This window comes from Labrus bergylta, chromosome 2 (assembly GCF_963930695.1).
Source record: "Labrus bergylta chromosome 2, fLabBer1.1, whole genome shotgun sequence".
Lineage (NCBI taxonomy): Eukaryota > Metazoa > Chordata > Actinopteri > Labriformes > Labridae > Labrus > Labrus bergylta.
This window is the reverse complement of record NC_089196.1, coordinates 34,498,223-34,519,419: the sequence shown is the minus strand read 5'-3', so window position 1 is coordinate 34,519,419 and position 21,197 is coordinate 34,498,223. Positions and strand designations below refer to the sequence as shown.

At 40.7% G+C, this 21,197-nt stretch overlaps 4 protein-coding genes across 4 annotated transcripts in view; 1 reads left to right on the top strand and 3 right to left on the bottom strand.

Moving 5' to 3' along the window:
- LOC109975750 (NLR family CARD domain-containing protein 3-like) overlaps nt 1-21,197 on the top strand; it is a 393,020-nt gene that overhangs the window by 178,365 nt on the left and 193,458 nt on the right. The gene's annotated exons all lie outside the window — the stretch shown is intronic.
- The window catches only part of LOC136181090 (NLR family CARD domain-containing protein 3-like), a 412,285-nt gene that overhangs the window by 377,853 nt on the left and 13,235 nt on the right, over nt 1-21,197 (bottom strand). The gene's annotated exons all lie outside the window — the stretch shown is intronic.
- The window catches only part of LOC136181171 (stonustoxin subunit beta-like), a 51,251-nt gene that overhangs the window by 25,640 nt on the left and 4,414 nt on the right, over nt 1-21,197 (bottom strand). The window lies entirely within an intron of this gene.
- Nucleotides 15,454-18,150, bottom strand: LOC136181186 (stonustoxin subunit beta-like; the record flags this gene model as incomplete). Its single annotated transcript, XM_065961769.1, has 1 exon — nt 15,454-18,150. A coding segment is annotated over one exon (609 nt), but the record flags the coding sequence as incomplete, so codon positions are not given.

Below are 21,197 nucleotides of genomic sequence, written 5' to 3'. Positions count from 1 at the left end.
CAGACTGACATCTCTTCAGATGGGAATAAGTGATGCTTGCACCATCACAGTAGTTTTTATATTGTGAGTAAGTCCAGTATATGGATCCTACAAGGTTTGTAAAAACACTCAAGAGCTTTGAAGATCTTTGTCTGCAGTCTTCATGATACATCTGCTCACCAGTGTCCTGCCAAGATCACTGGACCAAATTTTCAGTATACCACCATGACATCATCCCTGATGTACTAAACATGCCTCAGCTGGACTCAGACACCATTCACTAAAACAAGGATCAAGTGTTAAACTATATAGTCCAGGAGAAAGTGTAGTCAGATATCAATACAATGGTCAGCTGGATCAGCAGGATGTATGGACCAGGTAGGTTAGTGAACGTGACCTGAAGCTTTCAATGCCCAACATCTCACCAGCAGAACCTCATCAGGTTCAGGATCTGGGCTGTGGACAAAGTCAGGACATCCAACATCCACCTCGTGGACCATAATCCTCTAATCACAGTTTTTAAACCGTGGCTCCCATCCTTGATGGTGCATGCTTTAAAATGGACGTGCAGAAGCAGACTCTCAGTGAATGAAATCTGATATTGTGGACAGTATGTCTGTTTGTTTTGGTCATCATTGGTAGTGAGGAAGGAGAGGACTTTCATTCTACCTGAGGGAAAAACAAATATATTAATTCAATAAAAATGCTTTAATTGGGGTGCTGGTGGCCAAGTGGTAAGTGTGCGTGTCCCATGTAGGGAGACTGTAGCCCTCCAAGTGGGTGGCTCGGGTTTAAATCCGACCTGTGGCTCCTTTCCTGCATGCCATTCCCCATTCTCTCTCTCCTTGTTTTCCGACTCTATCTACTGTCCCGTCTCTAAACGGAACAAAAAGCCCAAAAATAAATCTTTCCTCAGATTTGTCTCTTTTTAAGGTTTGGCCTATTATTTTGACTTTGTCTCAGAATATTTAGCTTCTTTCTAGTAGGGCTGTTTTTGCTTTAAAGTCATAAAGTCCATCACACTGTCGGCTGGTTCTGTGTCAGGCAGGTTAAGTTCTGACAGGGTCGGGGAAATAGGGCGCAGGGAAGGACCCAAATGCAGAAAAAAATGGACTCACAGCTGCAATAAAATGATTCTTTTCCACATTTTACAGCCTTCAGGAAGGTCAGGGTTCAAATACAAACACTTCCAAAGAAAAAACACAAGATAGAACCAAAGCACACAATGATCATGAAGTGGTAAGAAAACTAAATGAAGCTGATGAGGAAAGTGAAGACAGGTGAGTAGAGTAGAAGGGAAAGTCTTGGCTATTGAAACCTAGAAGAGAAGGAGGTGAATTCTGAGGACCTCTGGTGGAGAAGTAGGAGAAACAGGAGAAAAGTACGAGTCCAGGGAGAGGTGAACATGGACTGAAGACTGAGAGTGATGTAAATGGCTGAGGATGAAAGAGTGAGCCTACAGAAAAGCACAACAGAGCTCTTTGTCAATTTCAAATCTTACCTTCCATCAGCCGGACGTCCATCTTTAAAGTCAATAAAGCGATCTATAGACCAGTCACTCTTCATGGACACACAGCTGGGTCCAGGAGAGTCTGGTCTCTGTTCCTGGATCCTGATACAAAAAAATCCAACATTATTAGTTACTGTGAGCAGCAGATGAGACAGTGATGATGATGATGATGATGATGATGATGGTGATGGTGATGATGATGATGATGATGATGATGATGATGATGATGAACTCTGAGCAAAGATATGAGTCTTTAAACAACAGAGACATAACATTAATTTGATTTTTAATTCTTACCTTCCATCAGCAGGACGTCCATCTTTAAAGTTCACAGGGCGACCCTTAGACCGGTCACTCTTCATGGACACACAGCTGGGTCCAGGAGAGTCTGGTCTCTGTTCCTGCATCCTGATACAAAAAACAACATTATTAGTTACTGTGAGCAGCAGATGAGACAGTGATGATGATGATGATGATGATGATGATGATGATGATGATGATGATGATGATGATGATGTGAGTGCTGAGCTGTGACATGGAGAAGAGTCAAGGACAGTTAGAGATCCTCACCTCAGAGCTTCATGTTCCTCACACAGAGAGGTTTTAGAGGGAGGGATTCCCTCCTCTGTGTCCTCACACTGATCTATAGCAGAGCGCCCCCTGCTGGGAGAGCTGCACTCTGTCACTACAACAACACTGATGGAGTACATCTGCTGAAGTCACATCCAGTCAAAGATCTTCAGATGTGGAGAAAACAAAGAGATGAAGCTGCTGATTCACCTTCATCATCATCATCACCTCACTGTCAGTCTACATACATCACATCAACCTGGTTCACCTTCAAAAAGGGAAAGCAGCACCAGCAAAACCATGGTTATCTTATGGTCCAGCGTAATTTCTGGGCGCTCTTCTCTGCTGCTGCAAGACAAATTTTTCTAGCAGTTTTTGGGTACGCATAAAAGTTTAAACATTTTCAACTTTTTTGATCAAGAAGCAAAGTCGCAGTGATCGTCAAGGTCACTTAAAGTAGCCAATCAAATCAAGGAGGTTTGATATCCGCTTTTTGTGACATTTTCCCCTCCTCCTCTTGGAGCAAACATATTTCATTTGGTCGCTCGTATGCACACACAGCCCTGCTCCACAGGCGCTCCCAGCTGTTCTTTCCTCAGCTGTGTTCAGGAGTTTTTTTGAGGCGAGTTGCGTCTCTGTGTGATCGGGTCCTAAGGGGGCCCCATCTGACAGCACTCACTCTCATCGCTCTGCTAAGAGTCACATGATTTATTCCTGTGAAATGAATTATCCGTCTGAGAGTGAAAACAAAGGAGCAGTGGTGGAGCAGACAGTGAAGATGAAATGTAACAGTAAATGACCGAATGCTGTGAGTCTAGTCTTAACTATCGGGGAGAGATGTTCTTTATGTTGGAAATAATACTTCTGTGAACTTTGAAGATAAATGTTTATACAGAGCATTTTTTTGTAGGTGTCAGATTATTGATCACATATTGTAAAAAAATATCTCAGCCCCTACCAGGCACATCTCAGCCTCCCCGCCCTTCAACTGCTCTGCCCAGTTAAACTGTTTTGAGCCTATCACCTTAACCTCACTCAAAGAGACGGTTTTTAAAATGAAATCTGCCACCTGCCCCAGTGACATAGTACCTACCAAGCTCTCCTCAAAGATTCCTTTGATATTACCGGCCCTTTTATCCTCTCCATTATAAACAGCTGTATTTCAACTGGTGCTGTTCCTCCCTCATTTAAACATGCTATAGTGCAGCCCTTGTTAAAAAAAAACCCAACCTGGACCCCATACCACTTTCCAACTACAGACCCATCTCAAAACTACCCTTCCTTTCGAAGGTGCTAGAAAAGGTTATTCTGGAGAAATTGCTACCCTACCTTCATCATAATAGTATTTTAGACAAATTTCAATCCGGTTTCAGAGCAGCCCATAGCACAGAATCTTCACTTCTCAAAATCCACAATGACCTTCTGCTTACAATGGACTCTGGAAACTGTGCTTTCCTGATCTTACTGGACCTTACTGCAGCATTTGACACTGTCGACCACACAATTGTAATGAATCGCCTGTAGCATTGGGTTGGTGTTGTTTCACAGCCCTGACTTGGTTTACATCATACCTGAACAACAGAACCTTCTCTGTAAATTTAACTAACGCCACATCCTCCAAATCTGGTCTGAGCTGTAGGATACCACAGGGATCCATCCTAGGCCCTCTAATATTTTCACTATACATGCTCCCATTGGGTCAAATTATCCAGAAGCACAACCTCTCATACCACTTCTACGCAGATGACACTCAGCTTTATCTACCGGTCAAACCAAACAATCTCGCAGAACTCACCTCTCTTATACAATGCCTTGAAGGCATAAAACACTGGATGGCCCATAACTTCCTACAATTAAATGAGTCAAAAACCGAAGCTGTTGTTTTTGGCCCCCCCCCCCCCGATATCATCAAACAGGTCGCCAACAGCTTAAGTCACTTATACAGCCACATTACGCCCCACGACAGGAACCTTGGCTTTATCTTCGACTCAGGCTTTACATTTGATCGGTAGGTAAATCCAGTTTCTTTCAGCTCTGTACAATTTCCAAGCTAAAACCTATCCTCTCAGTGACTTACAGACAGTAACCCATGCGCTCATTTCATCCCGGCTTGACTACTGCAATTGCTGGTCCAAAATACTTCAGCAAGGCTGCTGACTGGAACCAAGAAGAGGGAGCATATCAGTCCTGTCCTAGCCTCCCTTCATTGGCTCCCAATACGATTCAGAATCGCTTTTAAGATTGTGTTGTTTGTTTTTAAAGCCCTGAATGGCTTGGCCCCCTTTTATATTACCAACTTCTTCAGGCCGTACACCTCATCTAGGCGCCTGAGATCATCAGACATGGGCCTCCTGGCTGTTCCCCGCTCACGGCTCAAGCTAAAGGGAGATCCGGCCTTTTCAGTAAAAGCCTGTAAACTGTGGAACGGCCTCCCTCATTCCATCAGGTCTGCACCCTCTGTTGACTCTTTTAAGTCCTGTCTCAAGACATACTTTTATATTTTAGCATTTGAGTCCCCTGGTCCTGAATAGACCGTTTCTTTCAGGTTCCTTTGTTGCTTTCTTTATATATTCTTTCTTTATATATGTATGTATGTATACATATATATATATATATATTTCTCTCTTGTGGACATTGTGATCTCAAGTTGTTTTTTCTTTTTTCATGTATTGTACAGCACTTTGGTCAGCTGTAGCTGTTTTTAAATGTGCTTTATAATAAATATGACTTGACTTGACTTGACTTGCAGAGGAGTGTTTGTGTTGCTTGGCAACCGTCCAGTTTCAGAGAAGTTGTGGAACCAGTTGAGCTGATGGAGTGATTATTTTTAGTCCTAACTGATGAGGACAGACTCCACGCCCTCCCTCTGCTGTGTAAAACTGTACTGTTAGCATGTTAGCATAGCCTGCATGCTAACTGAGAGTCTGCACTTTTACTACAGTCAGAGCAGCTAATGAACATGGTGGCTAACTAATAGCTTACAGCTCTTTTGACACTTCAATCAAACAGAGAGTCTTAAAAAACAGTGAAAAGTGTCTCTTACCTTCAACACAGAGAACAGATCTGCGTCAGAACGTGTCAGAGTCAGAGTCCTACTGAGACCAGGAAATACCACAGCTGGTTCATCAACATACCAACAGGTGATCAAAGGACACACCCTCCATTTCTCCCTGAAGGAAGTTAGAGTTCATTATTTTAAGATTCATGAGAAGAAATAAATGTGTTTGTACGATCAGAAGCAGCAGAGATCGTCTTCATGGTGAAACCTCAGCTGTCAATCAAGAGAAGAACTTTCAGACTGTCATAAAAAAAGACAAAAACTTGAGTTATTATTGACCATCATCCTTTTTAAATGATCTTCAGTGATCGATAAACTTCTGTGTTTAACATGTTTTATTTAGTTGTCTAAAAACTGTCGACAGTTTCACAGTGAATGATCATTTACATCGATAGTCAATCGATGGGACGCTCTTTGAAATGAATGAAAATCAAAATGGACCTGGTTCATCTGAATCTACAGAGTAACTATCAAAGCAGATTTCAAGTGTCAGTCACAGCCAATCGAAATCTGTTCATGTTCACACCTGACGCAGGTATGACTGCACTAAAAAAGGGACTACTACAGGTGATGTACAGTACCTGTGTGTCACTGCTGAAGCTTCCCCTGCTGACAAACCACAATAACTAACTTCCTGTTTCCAACACCTGCATACTAGGATATAAAGATTAATGGTGAGGCAGTTCAAAATTGATTCAAAGGTGTCAAGGTTCACTTTGATACTCTGAAAAACTGAATCGCAGTACTTCTTTTTAAACAGCAGAGGGCGCCATCTATTCATGCTTCTCTTGTTTGACTTCCTACATCACTCGCGTGAGCCTCAGCACCTGAAGAGCAGAGGCTGGTTGGTTGTAACCTGGTTGTAACAAGCAGTCTTTATCATGGCAGCTGCGGTGCAAGATGTTGAAATTCCGACCACACCACCGTCTTATAAATCGGAGGTGTGGAAACATTTTGGCTTCCTCAAGAGACAAAACGAAGGAGGTGAGAAGATAACAGAAAAGACAAAAACTGTGTGCAGATATTACAAGAAGACAGGGAACTACACAAATAGCCCAACAAACATGATGCAGCATTTAATCCACTCCACAATGAGAAGCTCCAATCACCTCCCCTTGTTAAAAACACATTAACAGGCAAACCCACACTGACAAGCCGGTTTGCAGCCCCTCTTGCCCAAACGATTGCAAGAGCAAGAGAGATTACGAGGTGCATTGGTGTTTTCATGGCAAAAGATTCCGTATTTGTGAATGATGAGTTTGCTGTATCATCATCATGAAGCTCTACAAATCATGTGATAAATCAAGTGGTCTAGCTCTGCATCTCAAAGAGTTATTCGGTCAAAACCCACAGTGGATGAAAGCCTGGCTTGTGTTCAGGCACATATCCTATGGTAACTATAAGGTCAAAAATATATTCTGGAAAAATTGAGCAGCCCCTCCCCGATATATACACATACTTTATATTCTTTCTTTTCTTGGCGTACACTTTTTGCATAAATTTAGTTTTTGTTAATTCTTCTGGAAAAATGTTTTTTTTATATTGTTAGACTATTGAAGAATGTAACCTAAATTGCTAGAAAGAATTTAGATAGTTTGTTTAAATCAGAATTTTCAGTTATCTTTTAAAGTGTGCACTAACGTTTCATCCAATTATTTTTGATTTTTGATTGTTGTTGAATTGTTCAGAATTGTTTTAATTTAAACTGTAATGTGATATTGATGTATCACTTATATTTTGTTATAGTAGGCTATTGGTTTAATCCAGTTTCTTTCAACTGTTGTTGTTGAATTGTTTTCATTAAAATTGTAACGTGATAATGAAGTACTGTGATATTTTGTTATAGTATTTCACAAAATGTTGGGATGTTTCAGTTCACACACACACACACACACACACACACACACACACACACACACACACACACACACACACACACACACACACACGCATGCACATATGTGTATGAACACTTTATGAACACAGCTTGAATTATGGTAAAAACTATTGACGATTGTTTTTATTGCATACTGAACTCTACATTTAATGATTAATCAATAAATTATTAACTCGCTCTATGATGTAATAAAATTATAACATTATTAGGAGAAAAATATTTTGCCTGCCCCATAATGTAATACCTGACCAAAAATTGCAAAAAGTTACTACGTTTTGGGCTCAGCATCTTGTTACATTATTGACCAGTTCTTAAATTTCGGGTAGTTGTTACATTTTGGGCTCTAACAGGCCCAACACACTGAAGAATCCCCATTGGTTAGATCAATCTGACACAGCTATCTGATTGGAAGGAGACATTCAATAAGAGCTGATCATAGAGAATAACTACAGCAGACAGAGTTTGTCTTTTTAAATCTATCTACTAGAATCACACACTCTGATTTCACTGCTATAATTCTACTTATAGAGCTGCATAATAAGGTCTCTGGTCTGTGCTGATCTCTGCTGTGGGTGTAGAGGAGTATGAAGTGTCTGAAGTATCGAGGACAGTGATAATATACTGCCCCTTTAAGTCACACTAAGGAGGATTTTGATAACTTTTTAACCACTCTGAACAATCACAATGCGTCCATTTCATTGAAGTCTACCACCAGCTACACCTCGGTAGACTTTCTTGACACTACCACATACAAAGGTAAAATTTCCAGAAAACAAACAAATTGGACATAAAAGTATGTTTCAAGGAGACAGATAGTCATGCTCTACTCCACAAAACTAGCCACCATCCTAAACACACCTATGCTGGGCTGGTAAAGTCTCAACTGAATTTCACAGAATATGTGGCGACAAAGAGGACTTTAAACAGGCCACTAAAACACTGTTCTCAGCACTGGCCACCAGAGGGTATTCCCGCTGCTTTCTTAGAAGGTCCTTCAAGACATTTCAGGAAACAAAACCCCAATTGCTTTCCTCTATTTTGCCCTTTGTTACTCTCCAGCAGTGATTCAAAATAATTTTCAAGACATCATCGCAGAAACCGAGATTTTACGAGACCACAGAATCATTGCAGCATTCAGAAAAAACAGGAACCTGAAAGATTACCTGGTCAAAGCAAGAGTCCAACCCATGTTGACCCCTAAATCCAGAGGTCACGTGGAATTTTTTAAGCACCAAACTTGGTTGCGCAGCAGATACAATAAGAATGTTTCTTAAAATGGAATATATGGGAAGCCCACACTCCAAAAACTGTGTATACCTGATCAGTTGTAAACGATGCGGATTACAATACGTGGGTGAGACTGATAACACTATTTTAACCATATTCACCCAACACAGGTACAACATCACAAGGAGGAAGGAAGTTCACCTCCCATTGGTGAAACATTTTGTGCTCCATGGATGGCAATCCTTACAAGCCTCGGTACTGGAAGCTAACTCTTTAGAGGGAGGGACTCCCTCCTCTGTGTCCTCACACTGATCCATGGCAGAGCGCCCCCTGCTGGGAGAGCTGCACTCTGTCACTACAACAACACTGATGGAGTTCAGCTGCTGAAGTCACATCCAGTCAAAGATCTTCAGCTGTGGAGAAAACAAAGAGATGAAGCTGCTGATTCACCTTCAACATCTTCATCATCATCATCATCATCTCACTGTCAGTCTACACACATCACATCTTACATAATCGCAGTACTTCTTTTTAAACAGCAGAGGGCGCCATCTATTCATGCTTCTCTTGTTTGACTTCCTACATCACTCACGTGAGCCTCAACACCTGAAGAGCAGAGGAGGTTGGTTGTTACCTGGTTGTAACAAGCAGACTTTATCATGGCAGCTGCAGTGCAAGATGTTGAAATTCACAGCTTCAGTCCACCTTAGTTTGCATATTTCCTCGGATTAATTCAAATAAATCCCTTAAATTCTTTTGAAACCACGTCTCTGCCTCATCAGTGTTCGAATCTGTGTGTCTTAATTATTTACATTTGGAGTTTTAAGTTCTGTATTTCCTGAGGTGCAAGCCCCCAGGTGGCGTTGTCGGTTATTATTTGACATAAGATATTACCATTCACCAACCCTTGCCACACTTACATTGGGAGGAGTCATTAAACAAAACTGCAACTCCTCCTCCTCTCTTATGCACTCTGGCCTCGCTTACAAAACTGAAGTTGGGAGGGGTTGACTCGATAAGAACAGCTGCACTGTTATTTTTGTCTAACCAAGTTTCAGTTACAAACATAAAATCAAGCTTGTGCTCAATAATAAAATCATTGATTAAAAATGATTTCCCTGCCAGTGATCTAATGTTTAGTAGAGCCAGCTTCAGGGTCCTAGAAGCTTCGGCTGCTAACGTTTTTGGGACAGGGAGCCGTGTCGGAATGGGCGATGGTGGGCGCCGTCGGGTGTTTATGGAAGAGAAAAAGGGAGAAGGACGGGGGGTACTTTTTAATCCAGCATTGACCAGCTCCTTCATCTGGTCAGTGAACTCCAGGTGGGGGGAGGAGGGAGATGACGATCTGATCGGGGTTTGAGGGGTCAAGGGCAGTGAGACTTCACAGGTGTTGGTGTTGGTGAGGGGGTCGAAGGTGGATGGAGACTCTTCCTCTTGGTTCTGATGTCTCTCCGCTTTAGGTCTCTCCTCAGATACTGGCAGACGTGATTCTTGACGAAGGTTTCCATCACGCTGTGTTTTGTCTTTCTTGAAAGCTGTTTTCTTTTGTCTCAAGTCCTTGGCGACAAGAGAGAACTGATGGTTGAGGCAGGGAGTAAAATAGGTTAGAGGTGAACAATTTCACCCCTGACATGTTCAGGCAAAATCCATCTGCCTTAAAAAGATGTCTGCGTTCCCAGAAAATGTTGAAATTGTTAATAAAATTCACTGAATGGGCATTACATGCAGTTGTAAGCCAGTTATTCAGTGCCAATAACCTGCTGAATCTCTCCTCTGCTCTTCTGACTGGTGGTATGGGGCCGCTGATAAACACATCCACATCCAAGGGGCTGACCATCCTCAGCAGACCAGTGAAGTCCTGTTTCAAGACTTCAGATTGTTGTTTTGTGACGTCATTTGACCCAATGTGCAGTATGGCATTCTTCACAGTCGGGTGTTTAGCCACAATATGCATGATCCTTTCTGCTAAATCAGAGACCATATCTCTGGGAAAACACAGTACTTCTGTGTTTTTACCGAACATCCTTTGTACATCTTTAACAGCAAAGTCACCCACAATCAGAGTTTCAAGCCCAGATTTTTCAAGACAGATTTTGCTGATTTATTTTCAGGAAGTAATATTCCACCAATTTTTGAAGATGCTTTTCTTGAAGATGCATGTAAACTAAAGGACGATTTAGAGAGAAATATGGGCGGAGAAAACTATTCACCAAATTTATTTTTGAATTGTGATATTACCTCGGAAGAAGTGAAAACTGCTATAAATAAGTCTAAGCTGAAAAAAGCAGTAGGTGTGGAAGAGATCCCAAATGAAGTATTAGCAGCCGACAATACACCACATCAGTGCTCCTTCTCACCTGCAGAGGTGTTGAGGGCGTTGAAGTAGATGAAAAATGGCTCAGGCCCCGGGCCCGATCGTATCCAAAAAATGGATCTGTTGAGGTGGAACAAGAAGGGGGTCAAACTGGCGGATCTATTTAATGCGATTGTCCTTACCGGCCGTCTTCCTGCCTGTCTTAGGGGTAGTCGTACTACTCTCATCCCTAAGTCTTTGAGTGACTCTTTACAGAGGGACATAAACCAATGGCGGCCCATTACCATCGGCTCCGTGATCTTAAGGACCCTGTCCAGTGTTTTGACTAGTCGGTTGACTGAGGTGTTTCAAAGGGGCTTCATGCTGGATGGATGGCCTGATAAACTTGTGCAAGAAGAATGGCGGTTCTCTAGCGTGTGTCTTCATCGACCTCTCAAAGGCCTTTGACTCAGTGTGTCACGGACACCTGGGCTGAGGTGCTGGATAAGAAGGGGGTTGATGTCGATCAGAAACTTCATTACCGACTCCTATAAACAGTGTTTTACTAGAATCAAGTCGGAGAGATTACAAAACTGTCTCTGTATTTCTCTTTTTCCTCTCTGTCTCTGTATTTCTCTTCATCCTCTCTGTCTGTATTTCTCTTCATCCTCTCTGTCTGTATTTCTCTTCATCCTCTCTGTCTGTATTTCTCTTCTTCCTCTCTGTCTGTATTTCTCTTCTTCCTCTCTGTCTGTATTTCTCTTCATCCTCTCTGTCTGTATTTCTCTTCTTCCTCTCTGTCTGTATTTCTCTTCATCCTCTCTGTCTGTATTTCTCTTCATCCTCTCTGTCTGTATTTCTCTTCATCCTCTCTGTCTGTATTTCTCTTCTTCCTCTCTGTCTGTATTTCTCTTCATCCTCTCTCTCTGTATTTCTCTTCTTCCTCTCTCTCTGTATTTCTCGTCATCCTCTCTGTCTGTATTTCACTTCTTCCTCTCTGTATTTCTCCTCTTCCTCTCTGTCTGTATTTCTCTTCATCCTCTCTGTCTGTATTTCTCCTCTTCCTCTCTGTCTGTATTTCTCTTCTTCCTCTCTCTCTGTATTTCTCTTCTTCCTCTCTCTCTGTATTTCTCTTCATCCTCTCTGTCTGTATTTCTCTTCTTCCTCTCTCTCTTTATTTCTCTTCTTCCTCTCTCTCTGTATTTCTCTTCATCCTCTCTGTCTGTATTTCTCTTCTTCCTCTCTGTCTGTATTTCTCTTCATCCTCTCTGTCTGTATTTCTCTTCTTCCTCTCTGTCTGTATTTCTCTTCATCCTCTCTGTCTGTATTTCTCTTCATCCTCTCTGTCTGTATTTCTCTTCATCCTCTCTGTCTGTATTTCTCTTCATCCTCTCTGTCTGTATTTCTCTTCTTCCTCTCTGTCTGTATTTCTCCTCTTCCTCTCTGTCTGTATTTCTCTTCTTCCTCTCTCTCTGTATTTCTCTTCATCCTCTCTGTCTGTATTTCTCCTCTTCCTCTCTGTATTTCTCCTCTTCCTCTCTGTCTGTATTTCTCTTCATCCTCTCTGTCTGTATTTCTCCTCTTCCTCTCTGTCTGTATTTCTCTTCTTCCTCTCTCTCTGTATTTCTCTTCTTCCTCTCTCTCTGTATTTCTCTTCATCCTCTCTGTCTTTATTTCTCTTCTTCCTCTCTCTCTTTATTTCTCTTCTTCCTCTCTCTCTGTATTTCTCTTCTTCCTCTCTCTCTGTATTTCTCGTCATCCTCTCTGTCTGTATTTCTCCTCTTCCTCTCTGTATTTCTCCTCTTCCTCTCTGTCTGTATTTCTCTTCATCCTCTCTGTCTGTATTTCTCCTCTTCCTCTCTGTCTGTATTTCTCTTCTTCCTCTCTCTCTGTATTTCTCTTCTTCCTCTCTCTCTGTATTTCTCTTCTTCCTCTCTCTCTGTATTTCTCTTCATCCTCTCTGTCTGTATTTCTCTTCTTCCTCTCTGTCTGTATTTCTCTTCATCCTCTCTGTCTGTATTTCTCTTCATCCTCTCTGTCTGTATTTCTCTTCATCCTCTCTGTCTGTATTTCTCTTCTTCCTCTCTGTCTGTATTTCTCTTCATCCTCTCTGTCTGTATTTCTCTTCTTCCTCTCTGTCTGTATTTCTCTTCTTCCTCTCTGTCTCTGTATTTCTCTTCTTCCTCTCTGTTTCTGTATTTCTCTTCTTCCTCTCTGTCTGTATTTCTCTTCTTCCTCTCTGTCTCTGTATTTCTCTTCTTCCTCTCTGTTTCTGTATTTCTCTTCTTCCTCTCTGTCTCTGTATTTCTCTTCATCCTCTCTGTCTGTATTTCTCTTCTTCCTCTCTGTCTGTATTTCTCTTCATCCTCTCTGTCTGTATTTCTCTTCATCCTCTCTGTCTGTATTTCTCTTCTTCCTCTCTGTCTGTATTTCTCTTCTTCCTCTCTGTCTGTATTTCTCTTCATCTCCTTTGTCTCCTGTGTGTGTTTCTTTATTTCATCGTCTCCACTTGTAGGAATCTGTTATCTTGTGTTCATGACGTCACAGGACTTCGGGGCCTGGTTGCCTACTGTTGTAAAAAAAAGTTCTAACTTTTGGCAGCTTGGACATCAACCTCTCTTTTTCCTCCCTCTACATCCTTTTTTCTGCTCTGCTAGATAAGCTTCACTTCATACTGGCTTGTTCATTAGTTTCTATCTTCTATCTCTTTCGCTCTAGTCTCTTTTTTCTCTCTCTGTGATGCCGTGTCAATCATTTATTTAAAGGGATACTTCACCTGTTGAAACATGAACCTGTATTGACATTGGGTCATATATGTAGAAATGTGAAATACATTTTGAAGTTGGTGCCTTCTTGACTGAGAAAGAAGAATTGCTCAACTTCCCGACTTGACGTCATCACATAGGGGGAAAATATGTTTACTTAATGTTAGCATACTTTTTATTAATTCACGTATTGACCATCAACTTCTTACTCAAATATAACTGTAACAGTAACATTTCACTGATCTTCTTTGTAGCATCAACGCTTTGTTGCTGTTGTTACAACATTCAGATTTTCTGAACTGAAATCAAGTCGAAAGAACGACTTCCTAACTCGGAAACTTGGAGCACCCGAGCAGCACCTGAATGCACCATAAGACCTGAGGGTCATGATGGAATAGTTCATGTAGTGCAGCTGGAGGGGGGAGGGGCCCTGAGACATGATTTATAGATGAACATTCTTCTGATAATAACTTTTTGCGTATGGGTTTTTAGAAAAACATAATAACTTACCACAAAGTTTAAAAAATAAAAATAATTTTTAACAAGATTTTTTGGTAGGTAGGACAGAATCAGAAACCAAAGAGAGAGAGTGGGGAATGACTTGTGGGAAAGGAGCCACAGATCGGATTTGAACCCAGGCTGCCCGCCCTCCAGGACTTAATGATGATAAAGAGAAACCTCAGTCCTCACAGCCTTAAGGGCCTTTCAGATAGGATGCAGCCGGCGGTGTGCGCTGCTGTCAAGCCCATTCATCTCCTTGCTGCTGAGTTGAGCTCAGCGTGGGGTCCTGCTCGCATTAATATTAAAAAATCAGTCTATAAGTACCGTTAATGTTTGTTTACTGTGTCCTGCAGATCTCCAGCAGCTGTTGGTGAGTAAAGAAGAGCTTCCACCTGAGCAGCAGGAGTGGAGCCACATTCCGGACCAGGAGGACACTAAGCCCCAACACATTAAAGAAGAACATGAGGAACTGTGGAGCAGTCAGGAGGAAGAACAGCTTCAAGAACTGAAGGAGAAAGAGAAAGTATGGACAGACACATGTTAGTTCACACAGGAGAGAAAGCCTTCAGCTGCTCTGTTTGCAGTAAAGGTTTTTCCCAAAGAGGAAATCTGACCAGACACATGTTAGTCCACACTGGAGAGAAATGTTAATCCTGTGCAATGGTAAAACTGATCCAGAGGAATCCAAGTTAACAACATCACTAATCTGTATTCATAAGTATGTATTGACTAACAGATGTATAAGTGTAGTTATAAAGGGATATAAGACAATTCTGTTGACAGAAATCTGTCTCTACTTTTTTGACATTGATGTTTTGTTGCTGACATATGAACCAGTAAGTTGGGAGCAGCTATGACGTTTGAATTGAAAGGGTTTATATGAAACAGTTTCAGTGTAAGGATCCTTCTTCTCTCCTGATATCTTCTCTTCTTTCTGTCACTCTGTTTCCTTGGAGGCCTCTGTGTTGGGTAGCACAAGTTCTTCAGACAGCTCATGTGTAACCTTGTAATAAATAAACTGATGTAGAGTGAGAAAGACTTTCATCTACTTGTGTTATTTTGTGTCGAGTGTCTAAAGTGTCTTTGGTAAAGAAAAGGAGTTCAGCAGATCCTGATGCAGAGCGACTACAGTCAGGTCAGGTCGATGTCGATTTCACTGAAAACCTGTAAGCCTTAATAAGAATCCTGCAGTCAGAATACAAAATAAAGAAAATCACAAACTGAATGATAACACCTGTAGATGTCATCTGGCATTCTGGATTTACTCAACATCTTGTTAGAAGAAACGATAGAGATGCATTATAGCCTTCAGTGTGTGTAACTAAATGGTATATGGTAAAAAAAACACTTCAATGGTGTGTTTATTTGTTCTGTTATCATTTCTCTCTTTGGCTTCCTTTTTGCTGCTTCACTGCTTTTTATACATTTTCAGCTAAGAGGAAAATGATTCTTCGATTGGTCTTGGCGCTATCCAATTCCCACGGTAACCTGACTCGTCATCAATCTTAAAACTTTTCTTATTTCAATAAAAGTAACTGCTTTCATTTATCAATATTTCACCTCCAAGCAGACCCTTATTCTAAAAGACTGAACACATTGGTTTGGGTTAGGCCACGATAGTAAAAGAGTTCAAAGAGGAGACTTTAATGCAGCGAGGTTACAACTGTTTATTGTGTGTGGTTCTGAAAAGCAAGGAAAATATCTATGAACAAAATTCTTCACATATACATTCCTATTATAATTGTAAAGTAATCTGGGGAAGCAGTTTTCCACTTATACAATGTTAACCATGCATCTTTTAGCATCCTTACCTTCCTTTTTCTCATTTTAACACCAAACAACACAAATCAGAATTTAAGTTAATATCACCATTAAATGAATCTGAATTTTAGTATCTATTCAGTTCTTTATCTTTTGTTTACAATTTAAACAAACCAGTTAAATGTGTTCAATATTAATTATTATTTACCCTTCTAATTTAATTGTTTCCTGTGAACACTACACTATAAAACCAGAATACAGAGTGCATCACTATGAAATAAACAGCCTACATTAAATACATGTCACCATTCAAACATTCTGAACAGATAATTACCAAAGAACACAGCACACTTACCAAAGGTATCTCTGCTGTCTTCCTTTCATTGAATTCAGCCTGAAAGTGTCTCAGCCTCTCACCTCACTCCTGCTCTCACACACACCGCTGACACTCCTGTCTGTCAGTTAGAGCCACTCAGCAGGTTTACACACCTGGCTCACAAAGGTTACCTGATTTCCTGACCTGCTCAGTGCTGCTCTCCAGTGTTCAATACAAACTTTAAATAAAGGCTGACAACAGAGATAACCTGATAAGTAATAATAAAGCTGATTAACCTTTAAACACAAAGTAAATAAAAGCATATAAATATTTAAATTTGTCCTTAGATTTTAACAAAACAAAGACTGATTTAAAAAAATCCCCCAGACACCAAACATTTGTTATATGGAAAATAACTTTTTTTTGTGTGTTTTTTTCATTAAAAATATTATCATCATGTAATCAAACTGGCATTTAAAGGGTTAAATCCTGATAATTATTCAATATTTGATCGTTTTGATCAGGACTGAAGTTGATCAAAAGATTTAACCCAAAAAAGCAGAAAAAAAATTAATCTGTACTATTTTTATAGCAGTTTTTGGAAGTGAACATTTTTGTCCTTAATGACTCAAGAGGGTAGTACATTTTAAATCTGATGCTACACAAAAACTAATAATACATCAAAGTCAATATTTTGTATAATCTTTGACATATCCAAGACTGATTTTTAAAAAATCCCCAGCCACCAAATATTTGTTATATGGAAAATAACTTTTTTTTTCATAAATAACAACAGTGATCAAGTAATGAAATTGGCATCTAAAGGGTTAAAATCCTCAAAATGATTGAATGTTTGGTAGTTTTGAGCAGGGCTGAAGTTGTTTAAGAGATTTATGCAGAAAAAAGGAACAAAAAAAAAGTAATCTGTTCTATTGTTATAGCAGTTTTTTGGAAGTGGACATTTTTGTCCTTAATGACTGAAGAGGGTAGTAAATTAAACTGATGCCTGAGGGTTTAAAGTGTGTCTTATACAGCAGATTTGATGGTAATAACAGCTTATTTCAAGGACCTTCATATAAAGTGTTACCCAAGAAGAACTTAGACTGAGGTTCTGTCTGTGTTTAAACAGATGTCATGAAACACTTTAACCAGAGCTGTCTCAGTGCTGCGGTTTGGTCCAAAACCTGACTGGAAGACATCCAAACAGTTGTTCAATATCAAGAAGTTATTTAACTTCTGAAACACAGCTTTGTCTATCATTTGACCTCACAGAGGAAGATTTGATATAGGCCTGTAATTATTCATGATTGTCTAGATTGTTCTTTTCTAGTAGTGGCTTGATGACTGCTGTTTTCAGGGCCTGTGGGAAGACACCTGAGAGACAAGTTTACCATTTGTAACAGATCTGGAGCCATGACTCCTCCTCCTGCTGCCAATATCAAGACAGCAGGAGGAGGACTTTAATTGTTTAATTGTCACTTGTTTTTTATTGGTGAGATCAGAACAATACAGACATTAAAGAAGGGGGTCCATTGTTTTTCTGTAATGTAGAACATTTAACCCCCATTACCACCCCCACCCCCCATTATCACACCCCCCAACCATGAAACAGACCAGCTGGACAGAGTGAACAGAGTCAGCTGATCTTCAGTCAGCAGTGTTTCTCAGACTGACAGACCACACAGAGACACTGAAGAACCAGGAAAACAGAACCCAAACCCAGGATAGAGAGGTTCAGTGAATGTGGTGTTGAAGGTGTGGAGGTGGATCAGTGTGTCAGAGGAGACTCTGTAGAAGGACAGAGAGCCAGCAGGACAGTCCACATACACTGCTACTCTGTTAGAGACAGAGGAGGAGGAGGAGGAGGAGGAAGAGGAGGAGGAGGAGGAGATCTCTGTTTCTGTGTTATTGTGATAGACAGAGTAACCTTCGTCAGAGCAGAACAGACTCCAGGACTGATCATTATATCCAAACAAACATCCACTCATGTCTCCTCTGCTTCTGATTCCTCTGTAACTCACTGATACATAAACATCTCCTCTCCACTCGACCTCCCAGTAACAGCGACCAGTCAGACCAGTCCTACACAGCAGCTGACACCAGTATTCAAATCTGTCTGGATGATCAGGATATGACTGAAGCTCCTCCCCCCATGTCACCTTCCTGTTGTTGTCAGACAGTTTCAGTTTTCTGTTCACTGTGTTTGTGTCCAGTTTCAGCTCACAGGCGTCTGATGGAGAGAACGAGACACAACACAGCTGCAGGTTATCATCTGTTCATTCATCAACAACTTTACTGACACTTACTGATAGGGGTGTAAAGGTACACGTACTCGGACCGGACCGTTTCGGTACAGGACTGATCCGAGTACGCACGGAACAAAAGTGATTTAATCTGTGTTCCCACACGGACCGCAAAGCAGAAGCACACCTCAGGGTGGAGGAAGGCTGCGGCTGCTGGTATGGGACACAGCTTTTAGTTAGTAACTTGTAAAAAAGTTCAAACATAAACTGTGCAAACTGTGCAGATTAGTAGTTCCTCGAGTCCTGTTGGTCTGGACAGTTGCATATAACCGGGATGGAGTTCTTTTTACAGACTTACTCTTAAGTTTTGTTTTCATTTTCAGCGATGATCCCGCTCAAACTAAGAGCAAAAGGGGAGGGGGAGACGCGTCTGTGTGGGAGAATAACCTGCAGCAGAGACGTGCTGTCAGGGGAGGCAGGTGAGGCTCGTCATCATTAAAAGTAAAAAACAAATAATCATTAAATCAAATAAATATTAATATTTTTCTACTGATCTGTGTTATAAATGTTATTTCTGTACGATTCCAAAAAATGTTCAATAATTTTCATGATCAAAATCTCTGAATTTGCATATTTCCGGCCGGCTCCGATGCGAGGTGAGGCAGCGACGAGTTGTGCCTCTTCCCAGATTGCGCAATCCCTCACAAACTGGGTCGAGCGTATGCCTTTTGCTTTCTTACTGTTTGTCACCGATGTAATGTTTGTAGACACTTCTATTATCCGTCCTCACTTTCCATAGAATAAGTAATGTATTTCACATGTTTTTAACATATTTAGTCTAATTTGACATAAAACCGCACTGAAAAAGCATGAGGTGAGGCAGCTGCTTCACCTGAAGGGGGCGTGCGTCAGGTTGTGTGAGGCTCATAAGACCAAGAGTTTATGCTTGGTTTGATGGTTGCTCCTCTTCTATGCAGAATTTTTATATAAAAAAGATTTTATATCTAAGCTTAAAGATTTCTCAATTTTTCAATCAAAACGTGAAGTGATAAATAATGGAAGACTTTTAAAACTAAAAGAAGGTAAGGAGGACTTTTACAACAAAGTCACAGATATTTTAGTCCAGAAGGATAGGTGAATGGACTTTGTTTACAAGTAAAGGTAAGACCATGAATATACCGCAGTATATGCCTACTTTTATTTTTATTGAATGAGTATGAATTGTGGAATTGCAATGGAAAAAACATTTCTGAGGCGCTATAAATGTAACGTTCTTCCTTTGCCAAATATGCACCTTCCCTCTATGTGTGTGTAAATAATGCTGATATGAGATATGAAACACAACCAGTAGTCAATGTGCAAGCTGCCAATTGAATGGTGAATTTAAGCTACTCTATAAATGGGTTCATATATTTGTAAATCTGACTCTGAAAAAGTCAGTGCCTCACCAGACACGAACCTCGCCGCACGTCACTGACCTGCAGCATGATAGAATGAACACCTCCCTCCCCATTCCCACAATAATGGACAAAGAGACGTTGACAAGACGAGAGTAGTGTGCCGTTGTTGTTCAGAGGACATCGGGTACGTCACAGGCAACACGTCCAACTTATTAAAGCACTTGAAAAGGCACCACGTGAACGTAAACATCACTGCAACTAGGAAAAAACAGACAGCCTTTTGCTAGTAATTCTAAACGGGCCAAAGCCATAAAAAATGCCATTGAAGTTCTTATATCGACAGAGGGAAATATTAATAGTTACACTGTCCCAGATGTGATTAGGTTTATTATGTGCTCAAAGAGCATTCAAAAAAGTGTTGCCTTCATAAACTAAAAGGTGGAAGTGTAATTTAAAAGAAATATTTTTATATATAGGCTATATTAATGACTTCATTTAATTCTAAAATACTTTATTTCATTCATATCTTTTATTTATTGGAGACTCTTTTGGTTGAAGGAAGCAACATAAGTTTATTTTATGTTTTTGTTACAATGTTTAATTTAAAATGTTATTAAAAAGTAACCTGAGCAGGTGTACAAGTCTGAACTGTCGATGCTGCACTAAGTCCAATGTGTAAAAGGGAAATTATAAATGTTCCTAATAAAGAAAAAAAAGCGTTGCATCAGGTCCCTTTACTGTAGTGAAAATGTACCAAACCGAAGCTTCAACATTGAGAACTGTATCGAACTGAAATGTTTGTGTACCGTTACACCCCTACTTACTGAGAGTCAATCAAACTTACAGTTCATATTCAGCACTGAATGATGTTTGACAGCACTGAAATGTAATAATCCACTTCTAATCAAGTTCAAATGGAGTTACCATGGCAGCCAGGAAGAATGGAGATCCAAATCAACAAACACATGCAGTGAATAAAGTCTGACTAATCAAAGTGCAGCACAAAGAATCTATGAACCATCTGCTGTCTCCAACTGTTCTGTCCTCAGAGGTCACATTCAGCACAAACAGGAGCCTCATTTCCACTTTCACTGTCACACACAATGTGATGGCAGCAGGAGTGTGCCACGTCCCTTTGTCCTGTCTAACTAGTTTTAAACTGTGTTTCTGAAGTCATGGAGACCATTTCTTTTCCATCAATCTAGGCTCTACAACATACATGTTTTTGTTTTAATTGAAATTTAACTGGACTGGATGAACAGATCGAAATCTGAAGAAACAGATGACAACTCAGTCCTTGTGAGTTTTTCTCTGCTTGTCTAAGGTGTAGGCCACGCCGTCCCGACCTCACCTGGCCACCTGGCGGCCTGCAGCTGACTTGTGTATTGTTGTTGGATGTTCCTGCTGGCCTGTACTATGGTGATCGTGGACTTTGCTGTGTGCCTTACTGTCTGCACAGCCAGAAGACGAGGAGGAGAGCTAGCTTATGTCTCTAAAGATATTCTGTTTCTATTTCATCACTGAATTCACGTCTGGATGTTTTTGAGGAGAGAACTTGATGTTGGAGACTCTGCATATTTACATGTTGTTGAAAATGAACGTCAAATCAAAAATGATTTCTGCTGTTTTTAAAGTTGATGAGCTCCACGAGCTCGACTACGAGCAGCCGGCCAGCAG